This window comes from Lycium ferocissimum, chromosome 6 (genome assembly GCF_029784015.1).
Source record: "Lycium ferocissimum isolate CSIRO_LF1 chromosome 6, AGI_CSIRO_Lferr_CH_V1, whole genome shotgun sequence".
NCBI lineage: Eukaryota > Viridiplantae > Streptophyta > Magnoliopsida > Solanales > Solanaceae > Lycium > Lycium ferocissimum.
In genome coordinates, this window is record NC_081347.1 from 6,429,071 (window position 1) to 6,446,811 (window position 17,741).

Genomic DNA, 17,741 nt, shown 5'->3' on the forward strand with positions numbered 1-17,741 from the left:
GCGCCTCCACAGATTGACACGATCTAGTTATGAGTTTCATTTGATATTAATGGGCATTATTACCAAGGACAAAAATAAAAATAAGCTCCCGTTTGGCCATAAAATTTTGACAGATTTTGAAAATAAATCTTCAAATCCCAAATTCTGGCTCAAACATGTTTTTTGGCCAAGATCTATGTTTTGGCCTTTTCAGAACTTTTAAAAACTGCCCCAAACTTTCGTATTTTATAAAAAGCCCCATCTATTTATGACCCAATTAATTCCATATACCACGTTCCTCGGTCATCTGATCGGAATGCCTGCTCGTCGTGAAGAGAATGCTCCTACAATGTGGAAAGATTATATTAAAGAATAGCTAGTTACTACCATTGTTCTTTTTTTCTTGCACGGATGGATCGGTGCATTGTAATTTGAATTGTAGTAGCTAGTAAGTGTGTTATTAGCAGTTATTAAAATATCATGTTCTGCATAATTTGAGATTAATAAGTATGTATGTTTTGTACGATTGAGTATTCTTGATAGTTTTTAGAACTTATAGGTATCATTAATTTTCATGTCTTCCAAAATAAAATGTGAAATATGTTTTGAAAAATTATGACCAAACACATTTTCAAAAGTTAAAAAACTACGCCCAAATCAAATTTATCATTTTTTTTTTTTTTTTTTTTTTGAGAATCTATGGCCAAACCTAGCTAAAAGAGAAATTTATCCAGTAATAATAAAGGTAAAATTTCTCAAATGACTACCTTATTGTAGCTTCCTACTATTTGTAGCTATCCTTTTTAATATTACCATTCGTAGCTAAAAATCAGTTGATTTGTGTATGTTTTCGCATGTATTTGTTTCCAGCAAATACATGAGCATGCGGTAAAAAAAAGGAATGGGCTCCTTTAATTTAGGATTTGATGTAACGGTGGTGGTATTAAATGAGAAATTAAGATATTTTTTACCTTCTTTTCCGCAAAATCTGCTGTAATATTCCCTTTCCTTACACGTTTCTCTTCTTCCATGCATTCTTCCACATTCAAACGTAAAAATTCAAATTTCAAATTAAATCTTCAACACCTCTGAAAATACATTGACAAAACAAACACGATCAATCATCAGGTATTTTCGTGCAAAAACACCGTTTTGATTTCACAAATTTCGTCTATTCAAGTTGTATTTATGTGATTTCAAAACAACACGATCAATCAACAGCCAATGTATTTGAAGTTTTCAATATTGATTTCATTTTTTATTTACCCATGTATTTGATAGCATAACTAATGTATTTGACGTTTCCAATCAAACTCCATGTATTTTATATTAAATATCATGTATTTGTGTGAGTAACAATTTGCATCACCCATGTATTTAGTGGTAATGTATTTGAAGTTTTCAATATTGATTTCGTTTTTTATTTACCCATGTATTTGATAGCATAACTAATGTATTTGAAGTTTCCAATCAAACTCCATGTATTTTATATTAAATCTCATGTATTTGTGTGAGTAACAATTTGCATCACCCATGTATTTGATGGGATTAATTTGAACAAAATACATAAATATATAAAAAATTTACCATGTATTTGCGTCACCTAGTGGATTTGAAACTAGATGAGCGATGGAATTAATTTGAACAAAATACACAAATATATAGAAAAACTTACAAAAATACACCACCAACCACAACAATTGATAGTTATATCATAGAACATACACAAATACATATATTTTTCGTCTTCTCAAAACCTAAAAAACTTTCTCTTTCCCCTTTCTCGTGTGCGCCGCCATAACCACCACATGCAAAAAAAACAATCACTTCCACCAAGTTAATTTTGTGGAAGAATAATAACACAAATAGCGAAAAATTCACGAAACAAAGGAGATGGGATAGAACGTGAGTCTTTAAACTTTTTTTTTTTTTTTGAAAAAAAAAAAAGAATATGACGAATCTTCTTGATGGGTGAGAATGGAAGTGAAATTTTTGCAGAAGGGTGAAGAGAGGAAGAAGACGATCATAAAAGGTAAGAAGTTATGAAAAAAGAGAGAGAATGGTAATATATATTAAGTGATTAATATTGTTACCATTAAAAGGGGATATGGGATTGGGGTGCTTAATTTTTAGGTGTATTTGTGAAATGGTAATTCAAAATTCTTGTGTAGGTTTTCATAATAGTTAAATTAGAAAAGTATTTAGTTATTATTAGTAATTAAAATAAAAGATAGTTATTCTGCAATTAATTATGTATTAGAAGTAGGTATGTATGCGTAAAAATTCCAATAATAAAAGTGCCTAGAGTATAATTTTATTTAGAACCATTTCATATTAGATCCACCTGCTCAAAACCAAAGCTGTTTTTCATCAACCTTTTTCTCAGTACTATATAACAGTTGCAAAAAAGGTCAAAAAACATCCATGGATCCTTCAGATAATAATAATCCTCAATCTTTACCTTATATTACTAGTAACAATCCTCTTCAATTCACCATTCATTTGCCCAATTCAAACCCTAATTCTACTCCCAATTTCACTTCAATTCCAAACCCTAACCCTAACCCGAATTCTAACCCGATTTCTGATTCGATATCAGATCAGCTTCTTTCGTTATCTATTCCAACTAAAAGGAGACGAGGTAGGCCTCGAATTACGACGTCGTCTTTGGACCAGGTATATCACAATTTCCCTATTTCCTAAAATGTTTTATATCCTGTTTGGCCAAGCTTTTTAGAGGCCAAAAGTGCTTATTTTTAAAAAGTGAGATTGTTGGCCAAGTTTTTGGGAGAAAATAGTCGTAGAAGCTGTTTTTTTTTTTTTTTTTACTCCCTTCGACCCAAAATAAGTGTCGCTTTAGCAAACAAATTTGCCCCAAAATAACTGTGGCTTTAGGAATTCAAGACAAAAAAGAGTATTCCATACGTCCATCTTACTATATCACCCCTAATTATTACTAAATCATCTAATGGTTGAAATCAATCAAACAATACTTTAAAAGTTGTGTACCATTAACAATTCCTTGAAGTTTCCAACCCAATAATTAATAGTCAGGGTAAAACATATATGAAATGGTGAATTATCTCTTGGTTTTCCAAACCGGACAAGTAAGAATGAACATCTATTTTTAGTGTAGAGGACAAGCAAAGTTGGACGGAGGGAGTAATTGTTTCCAACTATACCCTTATATTAAAGAACTACTTCTTAAAAGTGCTCAGTTCTCAAGAAACATCTAATAAATAGGGGTAACTTGGTAAACTATACAACAACAGTATAGCCCGTGTAATCCCACAAGTGGGATCTGACGAGGGTTGAATGTACATAGACCTTACCCCTACCTTGGGAAACTATACATTATATTTATTATTTTTCTAAATGGGCTTGAAGTGAACTAAAGCGACACTTATTTTGGGATAGAGGGAGTAGAAGCAAAAAGAGAAAAGTACCTTTCCCCAAAAAATACTGTTTTTGAAAAGCATTTTTGAGAATACACTTGGAAGCACTTTTTGAAAGCTAGGCTAAACACTAATTGCGCCTAAAAGTGCTTTTTAAATTGATTAACAGAAAATGCTTCTCACCGAAAGTACTTTTTACTTTTGAAAAAAAAGCACTTAACTTTTCTGACACCTCTAGCTTCGAATTCCGAAGGTCTAAAGGATCGTTAGGCCACTATTTCATTCAAAAAAAGTTCTTATTTTAGAAGCTTGGCCAAACAGGCTATTAATTAGTTATAACTGTAATGACAATATACAGTACCCATCTTCATTATCATTTCCTTCTTCTGTCCAGTTTAGCAAAACCCTTGTGGACAATTCGAATCTTGTGCGTAATTTGACTGCTAGAACAGTTACTGCTTCCGATGCTTCGGATGAGATTATTGTAATTAACAAAGAGGCAACGACTGAGGCGTTAATTGCTCTAACTGCTGGGTTTCCAGCTGACTCTTTGACTGACGAGGAAATCGAGGCTGGGGTTGTTTCTGTAGTGGGTGGTATCGAGCAGGTTAATTACATTCTAATTAGAAACCATATAATTACCAAATGGCGCGAAAATGTATCGACTTGGATAACGAAAGAGATGTTTGTTGACGTTATACCTAAGCATTGTAGTGCTCTGCTGGATTCTGCTTATAACTATGTGTTATCACGTGGGTATATTAATTTTGGAGTTGCTCCGGCCATTAAGGATAAGATTCCAGCTGAGCGGAGTAAGCCTAGTGTGATCATTATTGGGGCAGGACTTGCGGGGTTGGCTGCAGCGAGGCAGTTGATGTTGTTTGGGTTTAAGGTTACAGTTTTGGAGGGAAGAAAGCGTGCGGGTGGAAGAGTGTACACTAAAAAGATGGAAGGTGGGAATAAGGTGGCTGCTGCTGATCTAGGAGGGAGTGTGTTGACGGGTACGCTTGGGAACCCGCTTGGTCTTTTGGCACGGCAGCTCTCTTACACACTTCACAAGGTCAGAGACAAATGCCCTCTTTATCGTGTCGATGGGAAGCCAGTTGATCAAGATTTAGATCACAAGGTGGAGGTAGCTTATAACCTACTTTTGGAGAAGGCAAGCAAGCTCAGGCAGCTAATGGGAGAAGTTTCACAGGATGTTTCTCTTGGAGCAGCATTGGAGACTTTCCGTCAGGATTATGAGGATTCCGTGAATGAAGAGGAGATGGGTTTGTTTAATTGGCATCTCGCAAATCTGGAATATGCAAATGCAGGTCTGATTTCTAAGCTTTCCTTAGCATTTTGGGACCAAGATGACCCTTTTGACATGGGAGGGGATCACTGCTTCCTGCCTGGAGGAAATGGAAAAATAGTTCAGGCATTGGCCGAAAATGTACCTATTCTTTATGAAAAAATTGTGCATACCATTCGTTATGGTAGCGATGGAGTACAGGTTGTCGCTGGGGGCCAAGTATTTGAAGGAGATATGGCACTGTGCACTGTTCCGCTTGGAGTTTTAAAAGGTGGTTCTATGAAGTTCATTCCAGAGTTGCCTCAGCGGAAGCTTGACGGAATAAAAAGATTGGGATTTGGATTGTTAAATAAAGTTGCAATGCTTTTCCCGTATGTGTTCTGGGGCACTGATCTCGATACCTTTGGACATCTTACTGATAATTCTAGTAGCAGGGGTGAATTCTTTCTGTTTTATAGCTATGCAACTGTTGCTGGTGGTCCCTTATTGTTAGCTCTAGTTGCTGGAGAAGCTGCGCACAAGTTTGAGACCATGCCCCCGACTGATGCAGTGACAAAAGTTCTTCAAATTCTAAAAGGTAAAATGCAGTTTTTGTTGCAACTGACTTCTATAATTTTGAAATTTAATTTCTCATTCTGTTGTATAAGATATCATTCAGCATAGTAAAAAGAAGAAAAAACAATAATTTGGTGAGCAGAAAAATTAAATTTTCTCAAGGAGATAATGGCATTTTCTCTTGGTTGTCTTGGTTAGAAGAGATGGACCGAGTAACAGTGACATGACTTTTTTATGATCAATGCTCTCAGTTTTGAATCATTTATCTCACTAGGTTGATACTTTAGAAAAGGTGGACTATGAATCAGTGCCGAATAATCCTTTAGTTTTTTACCCGCAAGGGTGGCCGAGTTGGTTGAGCAAGTAATCTCCCAAATGGGGGGTCTCAGGTTTGAACCCCCTGCATGCTTTCTCGGTCGAGCTTGTTGCACAGGGCTTGGCTAGTGCGGTTTACCTCTCCTGTGTGGTTTGCAAACCACACAGGCTATTACACTGGAGCAGGGTTTACCTTGTGCACACCCAAAGAGTAGTGGGTGCGGGTTCCTTTGTGAAACACACGTATTCTAAAACTAGTAATTATATAAATGTATGGCAGGGGAGATGTCTCTCTTTGAGGGAGACAAACTTGAAGAGAAAGTAGGAATATAGGGTTTTCTTCAGTACATATCAACTTCTTATGTTCATCCAACCAACCCAGAAGAAGGCTAGTGTTTATTTTTTCCTTGTAATTATTGTTAGTAGACATGCCTTATAGTAACGTTTATAATGAAAAAAAGTTGGGCCACATCCCTCTTTCCCAAAAGAAGGAATTATTTTGATGTGAAAAAGGAAAACGTGGGGGCGAGGAGGGTGAAAAGCTTACTCTTTTTCCTTCTTCATCTTGACTCTACTATCTGCTTTAGTTAATCTATCTTCAGTATTTTGCATTTGATAGAAATATGTGGTTGTGTATCTCTCTATATCAGTAAAGATAAAATATTCTTGTTACATGGAGCTTGGGGTTCTTGATTCTGATATAGTAATGAGAATTGCGACATTGCTATCAGGTATATATGAACCACAAGGAATTGAAGTGCCAGAGCCCATCCAAACTGTCTGTACAAGATGGGGAAGTGATCCTTTCAGCTTGGGTTCTTACTCTAATGTTGCAGTCGGGGCATCAGGAGATGACTATGATATTTTAGCAGAAAGTGTGGGCGATGGCAGACTTTTCTTTGCTGGTGAGGCCACAAATAGGCGATATCCAGCCACTATGCACGGAGCTTTTCTTAGTGGGCTTAGAGAAGCTGCGAACATTGCTCACCATGCTAAGGTTAGAACCATGAGTTTGAAGGTTGAGAAAAAACCATCAAAGAGCGCTTATTCTTATGCTTGTGTTCTGGACGACTTATTTAGGGAGCCAGACGTGGAATTTGGTAGTTTTTCTATAATTTTTGCTAAAAAAAGTTCTGATCTCGATTCACCAGCAATTTTGAGGGTAACTTTCAGTGGGCCCCAAGCACGGAATCATGATGGGATAAGGCCTGATCGACATCTTTCTAATAAATTACTCTTTCAGCAGCTTCAGTCCCATTTTAATAACCAGCATGAGCTTCATGTTTATGCCTTGCTAACCAAGCAACAAGCCCTTGACCTCAGAGAGGTCAGAGGCGGTGACGAGATGAGGCTGAATTTCCTTTCTGAGAAGCTTGGGGTGAAACTGATTGGAAGAAAAGGTTTGGGTCCAAATATTGATTCTATAATTGCTTCAATTAAGGCTGATAGGGGAAAGCGCAAACCTGGGTCCAGATCTCTTACGCTTAAATCTGGTATGTCATCCTTTCGCTTTCTACACATACATACTGATATATATATATATATATATATATATATATATATATTCCTCCCTCTCTCTATTAGAGAGGAAGGTGCAAGTAGCTTCATTTATTCCTTTTTAGAAACCGTGGCCTGTATTAGTTTAAGTCTAAAGAATTTTCCTTCTTAAACAGGTGTCACGAAGTCAAAAGGCACCACTCTCAAGCGAAAAATAGTTAGGTATGAGCGCCCACCCTCTTTCCCTTTCCCCTTCATCTCTTTGTCTCTCGAGCTAGTTCTTTTTTTTTTTTTTTTGTTTGTTGGGAGTGAATCTCAGCCTTTTCTTGTTCCTTGTTATGAATTTATTTCAGAAAGGCTAAAGTTGTAAGCGGAGGCGATAGAACCACCTCTTCCCCTGCTGCTATCAGCAGGATTAAAGCAGTTGGCAGCACCAGTACCGCGAACTCTCCAACAAATGTAGATTTGGAGCCTAAACCAGTTTGCACTATTGGATCTGTAGCTTCTCCAAGTTTGAATATTGGTGTAAATGACAACATGGGATCAAAATCAGTGGCCAGTAGTTCTGTGTATGTGCTTCCCAATGCAAGCATTGGTGATAAGTTTGAGGGTAATAGTGGTAGTTCTACCCCTCCAATTTTGGATGCTGGAGGAAAGACAGGAAGCAATGGTAATGCGCCTAGTTATCCCAGGAGTATATATGATGATAGCACGAATACATGTGCTCCGCCTTCTAGTGGAAATTCCGCTAGTTAGAATACATCGTGTATATTATGGTAGCTGACACTTTGCTTTGCTCGCCCGTTATGAGGTAATTTATCTTTATGCCATTTCCCCATTATGCTCCTTAGATTCTGTTAGGATGCATTTTTCTATAAAAACTTCTGTTAGGGCATTTTATGTTCTGTTGTTGTCTTCTCCTTGTTACAGCAAACTAGCAAATGTAGAATGTACTACTGAACTATCAAGAACTACTTAAATTTCTTTAAGGTTCCTGTAAAAGTAGTTGTCGTGTTGACGAAACTGCAATTTAACATGTATCTTATTATTGACCTTTATGTGGTGGCTTTGCAGGTGTTAGGGATTTGGAAACCGTGATGCAACTGGCAATTAGTTCCCCAATTTGCCGTTCTAGTTGCCAATTTCTTGGAGCAATTCTATGTTATTTTCTCAAAGAGGGAAATATATTGTTTTTATATGTAGGAGCAGTAGTACTTTACTATAGAAAGAAAGAACTAGTGTACAGAAAGTAGTTAGCTTTTGAATCAGCCCAGATAATGGCTGTCTTACAGGTATGCCTTGTTCCTTCTGTTGTCAACAAGTCATGTTACTGACTTTATTGTCGCATAAGTTTCTTCTCGCGATATCTCAAATTGTTTATAAGGCGTGTGGATAATATTTAGTTGAAGTTGAAATAAAAAAAATTTAGTTAGGTAATTGAAATAGAGTATTTGGAAGTTGAAGTTGTGTTTGTACACTAATTCACTTTAAAAAAAATTAATGTTTTGTGAGTGAAAAGCATTATTTCTCTTGAAATACTTTTCAAATCAGTTTTTCAAACAAAAAATTAGTTGTGACCGAGAAAATTGAAACAAAAATCTAGAAGTCGAAAAGAACATTTATTATATTTCTAATGTCACCATAAAAGAAAAAAAAATCAAGTTTGTATTAATCTAAAAGATCTGAAAATGGTATTTACGACCTTTTTAATGCGATCATAAAACAAGATAATGAGCTTTTTGGTCCATGAAAAAGTTTTATACTTCTTTAAACAGCTAACTCGAAGATTGAAATGAAAATTCAAAAACTTAAAAAGATGATTTATTGCACTCCTAATTAATGTCATCATGCAAAGAAATATGGAAGTTCCTTTATTAATAATTAAAAAAAAGGCTAACTAATGATTACAAGGGAATAGTGAAGTTTTGAAACAGTAATTTTAACTTTTTGACAAAGATGATAGTTTCCTGTAAGTGAAAAACCTATGTCAGATAACAAAAATTAATTGTAACTAGAGATATTGAAATAAAAACTTGAAAGGAAATTTATTGCATCTCTAATATTCTCTTATATAAGAAGCAACAGTGAGGAGCTTCACGTGTCTCTGTTTCATGGTCTTTCAAAGTAAATTGACCGTTTTGCCCTTCATATTTAAATTTATCTCATTGGTTCTCTTTGTGTAATTTGGTAAATATTTCAACTTTTGGGGCCTTTATATACCCTCAGGGATAAGAAGTTGTTCATGCTAGCCAAGGCGAGAGAGAGGAAGGCACATGACCTGGATCAAGTGAAGTGCATCAAGGACGAGGATGGCAAAGTGTTGGTGGAGGAAGCTCTCATTAGACGGAGATGACGGCATACTTCCATAAACTCTTGAACGAAGAAGGGCAACATTGTGTTGGGAGATTTGGAGTTCTCGAGAGGCATTGCGATTATTATTGTAGGAGTATAAAAAGGGTCGACGAACTGTTGTTCGTAGGATGTGCGGTGAAGAGGAATGACGAGATTCTGAATTTTGGAAGAGTGCACAATTGGAGTGGTCGATTTTTAATGTCATTTTTAAGACAAGATGCCGAAGAATGAGGTGGAGTACGATGATTCCTTTGTACAAGACAAGGGCGACATTCAAAGCCGCAACAACTATAGAGGTATCAGATAAGCAAATGAAAGTGCGAAAAGGGTGTAGAGATGAAGGTGAGGATATGTCTATTTAAAAACCGAGTTCGGATTCGTGCGGGGCGTTCTACTACCGAAGCCATTCATATTGTTAGGAGATTGGTGGAGCGAGATAAGGAGTGGAAAAGGGACTTGCCATGGTATTCTCGACCTAGAGAAAGCTAACGATAAAGTGCGATAGAGGTTTTGTGGAGATGCACGTAAAGGTGTACTCATACATTAGAGCGATCAAGGACATGTATGATGGAGGCAAGACCAGGGTAAGGACTATAGGAGGAGATTCGGAGCACTTTCCAGTTCTAATGGGTTTGCATCAGGGGTCAGCTCTTAGCCTATTTTTATTTGCCTTGGTGATGGATGGATATACGCGACAAATTCAAGGTGAGGTGCCATGGTGTATGTCGTTTGCAGATGACATAGTCTTGATTGACGAGACTCGTAGCGGGGTTAACTCTAAGCTAGAGGATTGAAGATAGATAAGAGTCTGGTTTCAAGTTGAGTAGGACGAGAGATGGAATACTTAGAGTGCGGTTCGGTGGCGTACCTCGGAGGGTGAGTGGAAGTGAAGCTTGGTACTCATCAAAGGAAGTTTCAGGATCTTGGGTCTATTTATAAGAAGTTGGGATATTGACGATAATGTCACACATCGTATTGGTGCGGATGGTTGAAATGGAGGCTCGCTTAGGGTCTCTGTGTGACAAGAAAGTGCCACCAAAACTTAAGGGCAAGTTCAACAAAGTGGTGGTTAGACCGACTCTGTTGTACGGGGAAGAGTGTTGGCCAGTCAAGAACTCTGACGTGCAGAAGATAAAAGTAGCGTAAATGAGAATGTTGCGATGGATGTGTGGGCACACTAGGAGAGATAGGATCAGGAATGAGGACATCCAGGACAAGGTGAGAGTGGTATCGGTGAAGGACAAGATGCGAGAAGTGAGGCTGAGATGGTTTGGACATATGAAGAGGAGAGACATAGATGCCCCGGTGCGGAGGTGTGAGAGGTTGGCTATGGACGGTTTAGGAGAGGTAGAGGAAGAGAAAAATATTGGGAGAGGCGATTAGGCGGGACATGTCGCATTTTCGGATTAGAGGACATGACCTTAGATAGGAGGTTGTGGAGGACTCAGATTAGGATAGAAGGCTATTAAGTAGTCTTGCTTTTCTTTCGCACTAGTAGGCGCAGTTTTGCTCTATTGTTTATTGCCCATTGATTCTTGCTTTTATGTCTTGGGTCTTGTCTATCCATGCTGTTTTATCAAGACTTCTCTGCCCTTGTTATTTCTCATTTTCGCATTGCTTTGATTTGCTTGTATCAATCCGACTCTTTTCCTTGTTTTCTCTTGTTTTCTTTTTTCGAGCCGAGGTCTTTCGAAAGCAGCCTCCCTACCTTCCAGGTGGGAATCTGGTAAGGCTGCGGGACGCTACCCCCTGGACCCCCTTAATGTGTGGGATTCAACTAGGTATGTTGTTGTTATTGTTAGGGCCTTTATATACCCTCAAAAGATGATGTCAGCTATACGTTTATCTATTTTACTCTACCTTGTCAAGCTGTGGGTCCCACCAAAGTTACGACCACTTAGACTATTGAACTTGGCACTTTTCTAATATATATAAACGGCTAGAGGGTATGAACACTGCAGTACTTAAATGTACAAAATGCTTTGAGAATTATACCTCATACTTGGGTTTATTTTATTGATAAACAAACACGTGTACTGCATACCTTTTAAAACCAAGCCACGTGTGCGATTTCAAATAAATACTAACATTTCAAATAATTTGCTTCACTCCGGTTCTCTCTCCTTTGGTGTACAGTTATTTCTATCTCCTTAGAACAAGATAAAGTGGTCTATTAATTTTTGAAGGTTTGAGTTGAATTTAACAATTGAAAATTATTAGCACATGCATTAAAAAAGCTGAGTATCAAATTTTTTGAAGAACACCACTATTTTTTTTTTAATAATTATCTGGTAGAAGTACTCTTTGTCTCATATTAATTGGTCACATTACTAAAAACATATGTCTATTCTATATTTTCCTTTTTCTTATTATGTATAAACGCCCAGTGAAAACGAACATAACAATAATAGGTTGTAAAAAAAGCAACTAAAATTGTACTTTGTGTAGGACTAACATGTGTACATTTTAAGTTGAACATTAATTCTACCTCTTGTGTGTTTATTTTTTAAGTCCCCACGGGTTAAAGTCTTAATTGTCCTTTCATTTCCTTCATTCGGCATATACTCCCTCTGTCTCAATTTAAGTGTCTACGTTTGACTAGACAGGGAGTTTAAAAAATAAAGATAGACTTTTGAATCTCATGGTTCTAAATTAAAAATGTGTATAATATAATAAAATATCCTTTGAATCTTGTGATTATAAACTTGACATGTAGAATATTTGAATTGCCAACTTACTAAATATAAAAAGAGGCAGACATAATCAAAATGAGACAAATTTTAACAACAATTGAGAAATTAAGGGGAAAAATAAGAGAAAAAGGAAAAAAAATATGGAGACTCACTAAGGAAAATCGTAGTATCCTTTGCAAAATATACAAACCATAAAGACTAACTAAATTAAGTAACCAAATTAATTATGTTAGGCCCCGTGCATCGTACAGGCATAGTTTGCTAGTTTTCCTTTAAGCTGCCAAGTGACAAAACTTGAGCACAAAATCTATGGTCCCCGTTGTCACGTCCTTAGTCTTCACTAAGCGCACGTGCGGCACTTGACAACTCGCTCACGTTCTGCACAAGTTGCTCACGCTTTGCTATGCCAAGTCAGCCTAGATTACTATACTCAAGATCGCTAAGGGAATAGTAATTGAGAAAGACAAGAGAAATTTGTTAGAAGGAAGCTTTTTATTATAGAAGACTTGATTGATTTTGCTTGATGATTTTTACAAATGAATGACCCTCCTATTTATACTACTCGACTAGTGGACTAATATGTAAATAATAATTATTATACAAGTCCCTATATTTACTAATAAGCCCCTATTCTAGAAATCTCTACACAACTAGAGTATTCCAAGGACTTTTCCATGCAAATCCATGAAATTCTAGGGTCTTCCAAGGAAACCTCCCTATATCTCTAGAATCTTCCCATAATATCTACTCTTCCCTTTATGTAATCATTCCACATGGCAAATATATGTGCCAAGTGGCACCTATGTGGCATGATAACATGGTGGGTCCTCACACTCTCCCCCGCCTGATGGTGCGGCGAAGCGGCGCACCGCTCGCTAAATAAACTCTCGAATCTTGTCTTTAAACGCCACAAGTCTTCAAACCGCCCATGACTTCTAAGAAAAAATTCCCTTCCAATATATTTAGAACATGGCAGTGCCTTTTGCCTTTGTTTCCACCGGCCTAGTAGTCAATGATAGCTTCAATCTCTATCGTGTAGGCGGTAATAGTAATCGATGCATGACTTGACCCTTTCCTAAATGCTCCAGACTTATCAACCGCTCACGCCTAAAACCAGCTCTTAGGTAGCTCTTCGGAAATACCATCTTTGTTTTCTTCAAGCAAATTATCTATCCAAGGCGGCGGTGTCTCTTGGGTACCATTATCTTCCTTCAAACTTGTAATGGTCCATGAATGTTGGCCCCTCTTTCTTGAGCCCCTTGACAAGTCATAGCCGAAAGATGTGTGGCCCGTCCGACGCGACATAGTCACCGTAGGTAATGAGAAGAGCCTTCTCGCTCCATGACCAAGAGACGTTTGAGGTAGGGGTCGATCATCACATGACAATGCCTAAAGAACTCTTGCCCCAAAACAATGTCAAAGATATCCATAGTAGTGGCGGTAAAATTTGTCGTACCTTTCCAATCGCCCAATTTGACACTAACGCCATTAGCTACACCACGAGCATTTTCGGCTTAGCATTCACGGTCTTAACGAGGGCGTTAGTCTTGAGCTTACAGTTCTAGTCTCTTATTGGACCTCGGTCACAAAATTATGAGTTGCCCGGTGTCTACCCGGGCACGAGCGGGATTGATGGCGAGATCCACGTCTTGGTTTTTATTATCATTGGTTTGACTATCTTGCTTCGCGACAAGACCACACATAGTCCTTAGTGCGATTCTCGTACTCGGTGTTTGCGTCTCATGACTTGCGCGTACCATAGCGCTAATGCTCTTCGGAGTCGGGGCAATTTTTTGGCCCTCCGCATAAGTAGCATCTTCTTCTCGTTCTCTTTCGACATAGCCGACGACCAGTAGGCGTGAACTTATTTGCATTTTGAGTCTTGGAGTATTGTTGTTGCAACTCCTTGCACTCGCCATTCCCCTTTCTCTACACATGACTCATTGCCTTGACCTTTGTCATGCTTGTCATGTATCATTAAAGACTCGGCTCTTATGGCTTGGTCTATGTCGCGACTTTGACGGCGTTGTAACTCCGTGTCCCAATTTGCAACCCGTCTATAAAGTGAAACAATAAGTCATCATTGGTAAGGTTGGGAATTCTGAAGAGTTATACATAGTCGCGGATGCTCCCCGTTGCTTCAACTCTACTTTTGCGCCTTGCCTTGTAAAAACATTATTTGGGTATAATTAAATTTTGAACTGTTCTTGAATTGATCCCGCGTGTTGATTGTGCATGACCTCCGCGTCGGCGACCTTTCTTCTCCACCATAGTCGATCGTTAGGTACAACACAACGGTGTTGATCTTGGCCTCATCGTCCCTTACTTTGCCATGCGCAAATTCTCCAAGTGCCAAAGAAAGTTCTCCACCTCCGTGCATCACGAACCCCTTTAAACACCGGTGGCTTCATATCGATCTTAGCTTCCCTCGTCAAACAACATTTATACGGTCACGCCAACATGACTGCTCTTCGAGTGCCACTATCTTTGTCTTCATGGCATCGATAGTATCAACGCTATACGCATTCTAAGGCGGTTGATGGTTTGCTTTACCTCAATCTCGCGTACGTGCCCTTCCAAGTCATTTCGGATGCTTTCAATCTCTTCAAGAGTATGCCCGCCGAAGAACGCTAAGAGTGCCTCACTTTATAAGTCACCCAAACGTTGGCCAAATATGTCGATGGCGTCCATCCCCACATTAACCTTCATAACCCACTCTTTACCGAGCGAGACGTCAACAGGGACCTCCACGTCATCTTCCTTTTTAGACGGTTCTTGGGATGTAAGCTCTTCATTTGGCACAACCTCCGGCGGCACCTCCGGCTCTTGTTGGCGTCATTCCTCTTTCGTTATGGCCCTTTCTTGCCGCGCATCACGGATAACGTTGGCTTGGGTTTTAGCGGCGTTGATTTCTCCGTCGTTGCCATTCCCTCGGTTGTAACCTTTAATACCACGTTGTCACGTCCTTAGTCTTCAACTAAGCGCACGTGCGGCACTTGACAACTCGCTCACGTTCTTGCACAAGTTGCTCACGCTCTTGCTATGCCAAGTCAGCCTAGATTACTATACTCAAGATCGCTAAAATAGTAATTGAGAAAGACAAGAGAAATTTGTTAGAATAAGGAAGCTTTTTATTATAGTAGACTTGATTGATTTTGCTTGATGATTTTTACAAATGAATGACCCTCCTTTTATCTTTCTACTCACCTAGGGACTAATATGTAAATAATAATTATTATACAAGCCCTACTATTTACTAATAAGCCTATTCAGAAATCTCTACACAACTGCCAAAGGACTTTCCATGACAAAATTTTAGTACAAAACCTCCCTATATCTCTAGTCTTCCCATAATATCTATATATTAATCATTCCACATGGCAAATATATGTGCCAAGTGGCACCTATGTGGCATGATAACATGGTGGGTCCTCACACCATGCATATATTAAATTGTTTCTGTATATAGCCCTTATTTGTGTAATTTGCTGAGATATACATATTAAAGTATTAATTTGTAAAAAGTATGGTACCCTATTCAATTAAGTAACTACTCCAACTTGAAGGAACGAAGGTAAAAACATTCTAATCCCTTTATTTATGTTGCATAGCAATACAAAGAAATATTTCTAATATTTAATATTCCGCTAAAAATACTTAGATTAGTTTTAAAATTTCACAGAAATTGATGCATTAATTTTTTAATTAAGATTATCATAGTAAAATTATAAATTAAGGATAGAATGATTATTTTGTACTACATCGATCTATCCCATTATATATGGCACGGTTGCCATAAGGAGATTTTAACAACAATTTCATTATGAATTTTAAATTTATTTTATTAATTTTCATCAGAAAAGTTATGGAATTTGAACTTTGAAATTTACAATAAAAATTAAATAGCTTGACCCATTGAGAGGTGATCGCACTTTAATTACTTAATGTTGAATTCAATTATTTCCCACAACTGAACATAAGAAATAAAATTCTAAACAAGTATATGGCTACCGACAAAATACATTTTTGAGCGGGAAAGATAAGTTTAACCGTTACAAAATGGTGCAAATATACCCCGCAGTTATAAAATGGTGCAAATATACCCCGCCGTTATAAAATGGTGCAAATATACCCTTTTCGCTGACGGAATTTTAAAAAAATAATCATTTAGGTTATTTTTTAATTAAAAAAAATGCCACATGACTTTAAAAAAAATTTCTACCCATTTTTTTTTAGTAGACATATTTTTCTAAAGCTGCATAGTAATTTTTTTTCTGATGGATCGGGTTTGATTCGTTTTAAAAAATGGGTAGACTTATTGGGCCCGAGCTCTATTTTGCCCGGAGCTATCGTCACTAGTCATTGTAGATAAAACAGTTCTGTATTAATGAAAGGTCAAAAAATGAATACAAGGGAATAATAAAGTTGTAAAGGATCAATTGTAATTACAACATAAGATGCACTTACAAATCTTGTAGGAGCTTGTTATAAAATATACCTCAATTGTGTAGTAATTACTTTTTGTATTTCATGTAGTATATAATTAAAAAAAATTTGTTACCAATAAGCAACTAGTTTTTAGAAGTGTTTTAAAAGGCGGGAGCGTAAATCGAGGCGTTTTACGTAGCTCGGCGAAATAATAACGGCGCGTAAGCCTCATGGGACTTTAATTTTTAGTATTTCATAAAAGGATATAATTATAATAAATACTTTTTAATAGGTAAAATAGCGTAAAAATTTGAAGAAAACTATAAATATGCTCCATCCCCACAAAAAAAATAATCAAAATAATCTATTATACGCTACTTACAAACGTTTGATCGTCGTTACTTTTTGAGATAGTAGAAGACAAGATAAATAATTGAAAAAGAACATATATTAGGCATTCTAGCAATAAAAAAAGATCATGACTTTTAAATTTAATGTTTCGGTTCCTTTTTAAAATATTTGAGTAATTACTAGTTGACTTTTGAGAATGTGAGCATTATATTAAGGACTTATTTAACAAATTTTGTTTTAATTTGAAGAAGTTTTAACTTACGCCCCAACACGCCCCAAAAAAAAACTCGCCCCAAACGCTTGCGCGTACGCCCCGAATTGTTTAAAATATACGCCTGGGCGTACGCCTTTTGAGACTTTCGCCTCGAATCATCGCCCCGGGGCTAGCCCCAAAAACGCCTTTTAAAACACTGGTTTTTAGGATCCGATCTTATAAGCAAGATTCGAATGTTTAATATTCACAAGCGCAAATAACCATAAATGTTGCTCATTATTTAGGAATCATTTCTCATATCAAATCAAATAGTAAGAGCTGGATGTAAATTGATCGATGATCAATTAACCATGCCTCAATTCAAAATTAGCGGGAATCAAATATACAAATCTGTTGTATCTATTTGGTTCTACTCAACATTAAAAAGATTCATCATAATTTATGTAAAACTTTTACGCTAAATGTCAATCTGCCACAACTTTCCTCTTTTATTTGGACTTGTGATCGGCTATACTTTGCAAAGGTTACGTATGCAGAGGCTAAATTCATGGGTAGAGTCTACAAAATGTCATAAGCTGTGCCTAGATTGTTAGGGGTCGTTTGGTTGATGGTTTGTAATTATTAATATCAACATTGAATCTCGCACACGAAGCTAATGTTAATCGTTT

At 37.3% G+C, this 17,741-nt stretch overlaps 1 protein-coding gene across 1 annotated transcript; it reads left to right on the forward strand.

Annotated features, from left to right (window-relative positions):
• Window positions 1–2,310: 2,310 nt before the first annotated feature.
• Window positions 2,311–8,472, forward strand: LOC132059095 (protein FLOWERING LOCUS D). Its single transcript, XM_059451584.1, has 6 exons — window positions 2,311–2,655; window positions 3,769–5,245; window positions 6,270–7,031; window positions 7,212–7,257; window positions 7,389–7,846; window positions 8,110–8,472. Exons 1-5 carry the CDS (start codon window positions 2,404–2,406, stop codon window positions 7,789–7,791), a joined length of 2,940 nt encoding a protein of 979 aa, XP_059307567.1. The 5' UTR covers window positions 2,311–2,403; the 3' UTR covers window positions 7,792–7,846; window positions 8,110–8,472.
• Window positions 8,473–17,741: the final 9,269 nt, after the last annotated feature.

What these genes read in the sequence shown, in the direction of transcription:
- LOC132059095 (XM_059451584.1), top strand. Translation starts at nt 2,404, where the DNA reads ATGGATCCTTCAGATAATAATAATCCTCAATCTTTACCTTATATTACT. An exon ending in AGTTCTTCAAATTCTAAAAG is followed by an intron (nt 5,246 to 6,269) that starts GTAAAATGCAGT and finishes CATTGCTATCAG; the next exon opens with GTATATATGAACCACAAGGA. An exon ending in CTCAAGCGAAAAATAGTTAG is followed by an intron (nt 7,258 to 7,388) that starts GTATGAGCGCCC and finishes AATTTATTTCAG; the next exon opens with AAAGGCTAAAGTTGTAAGCG.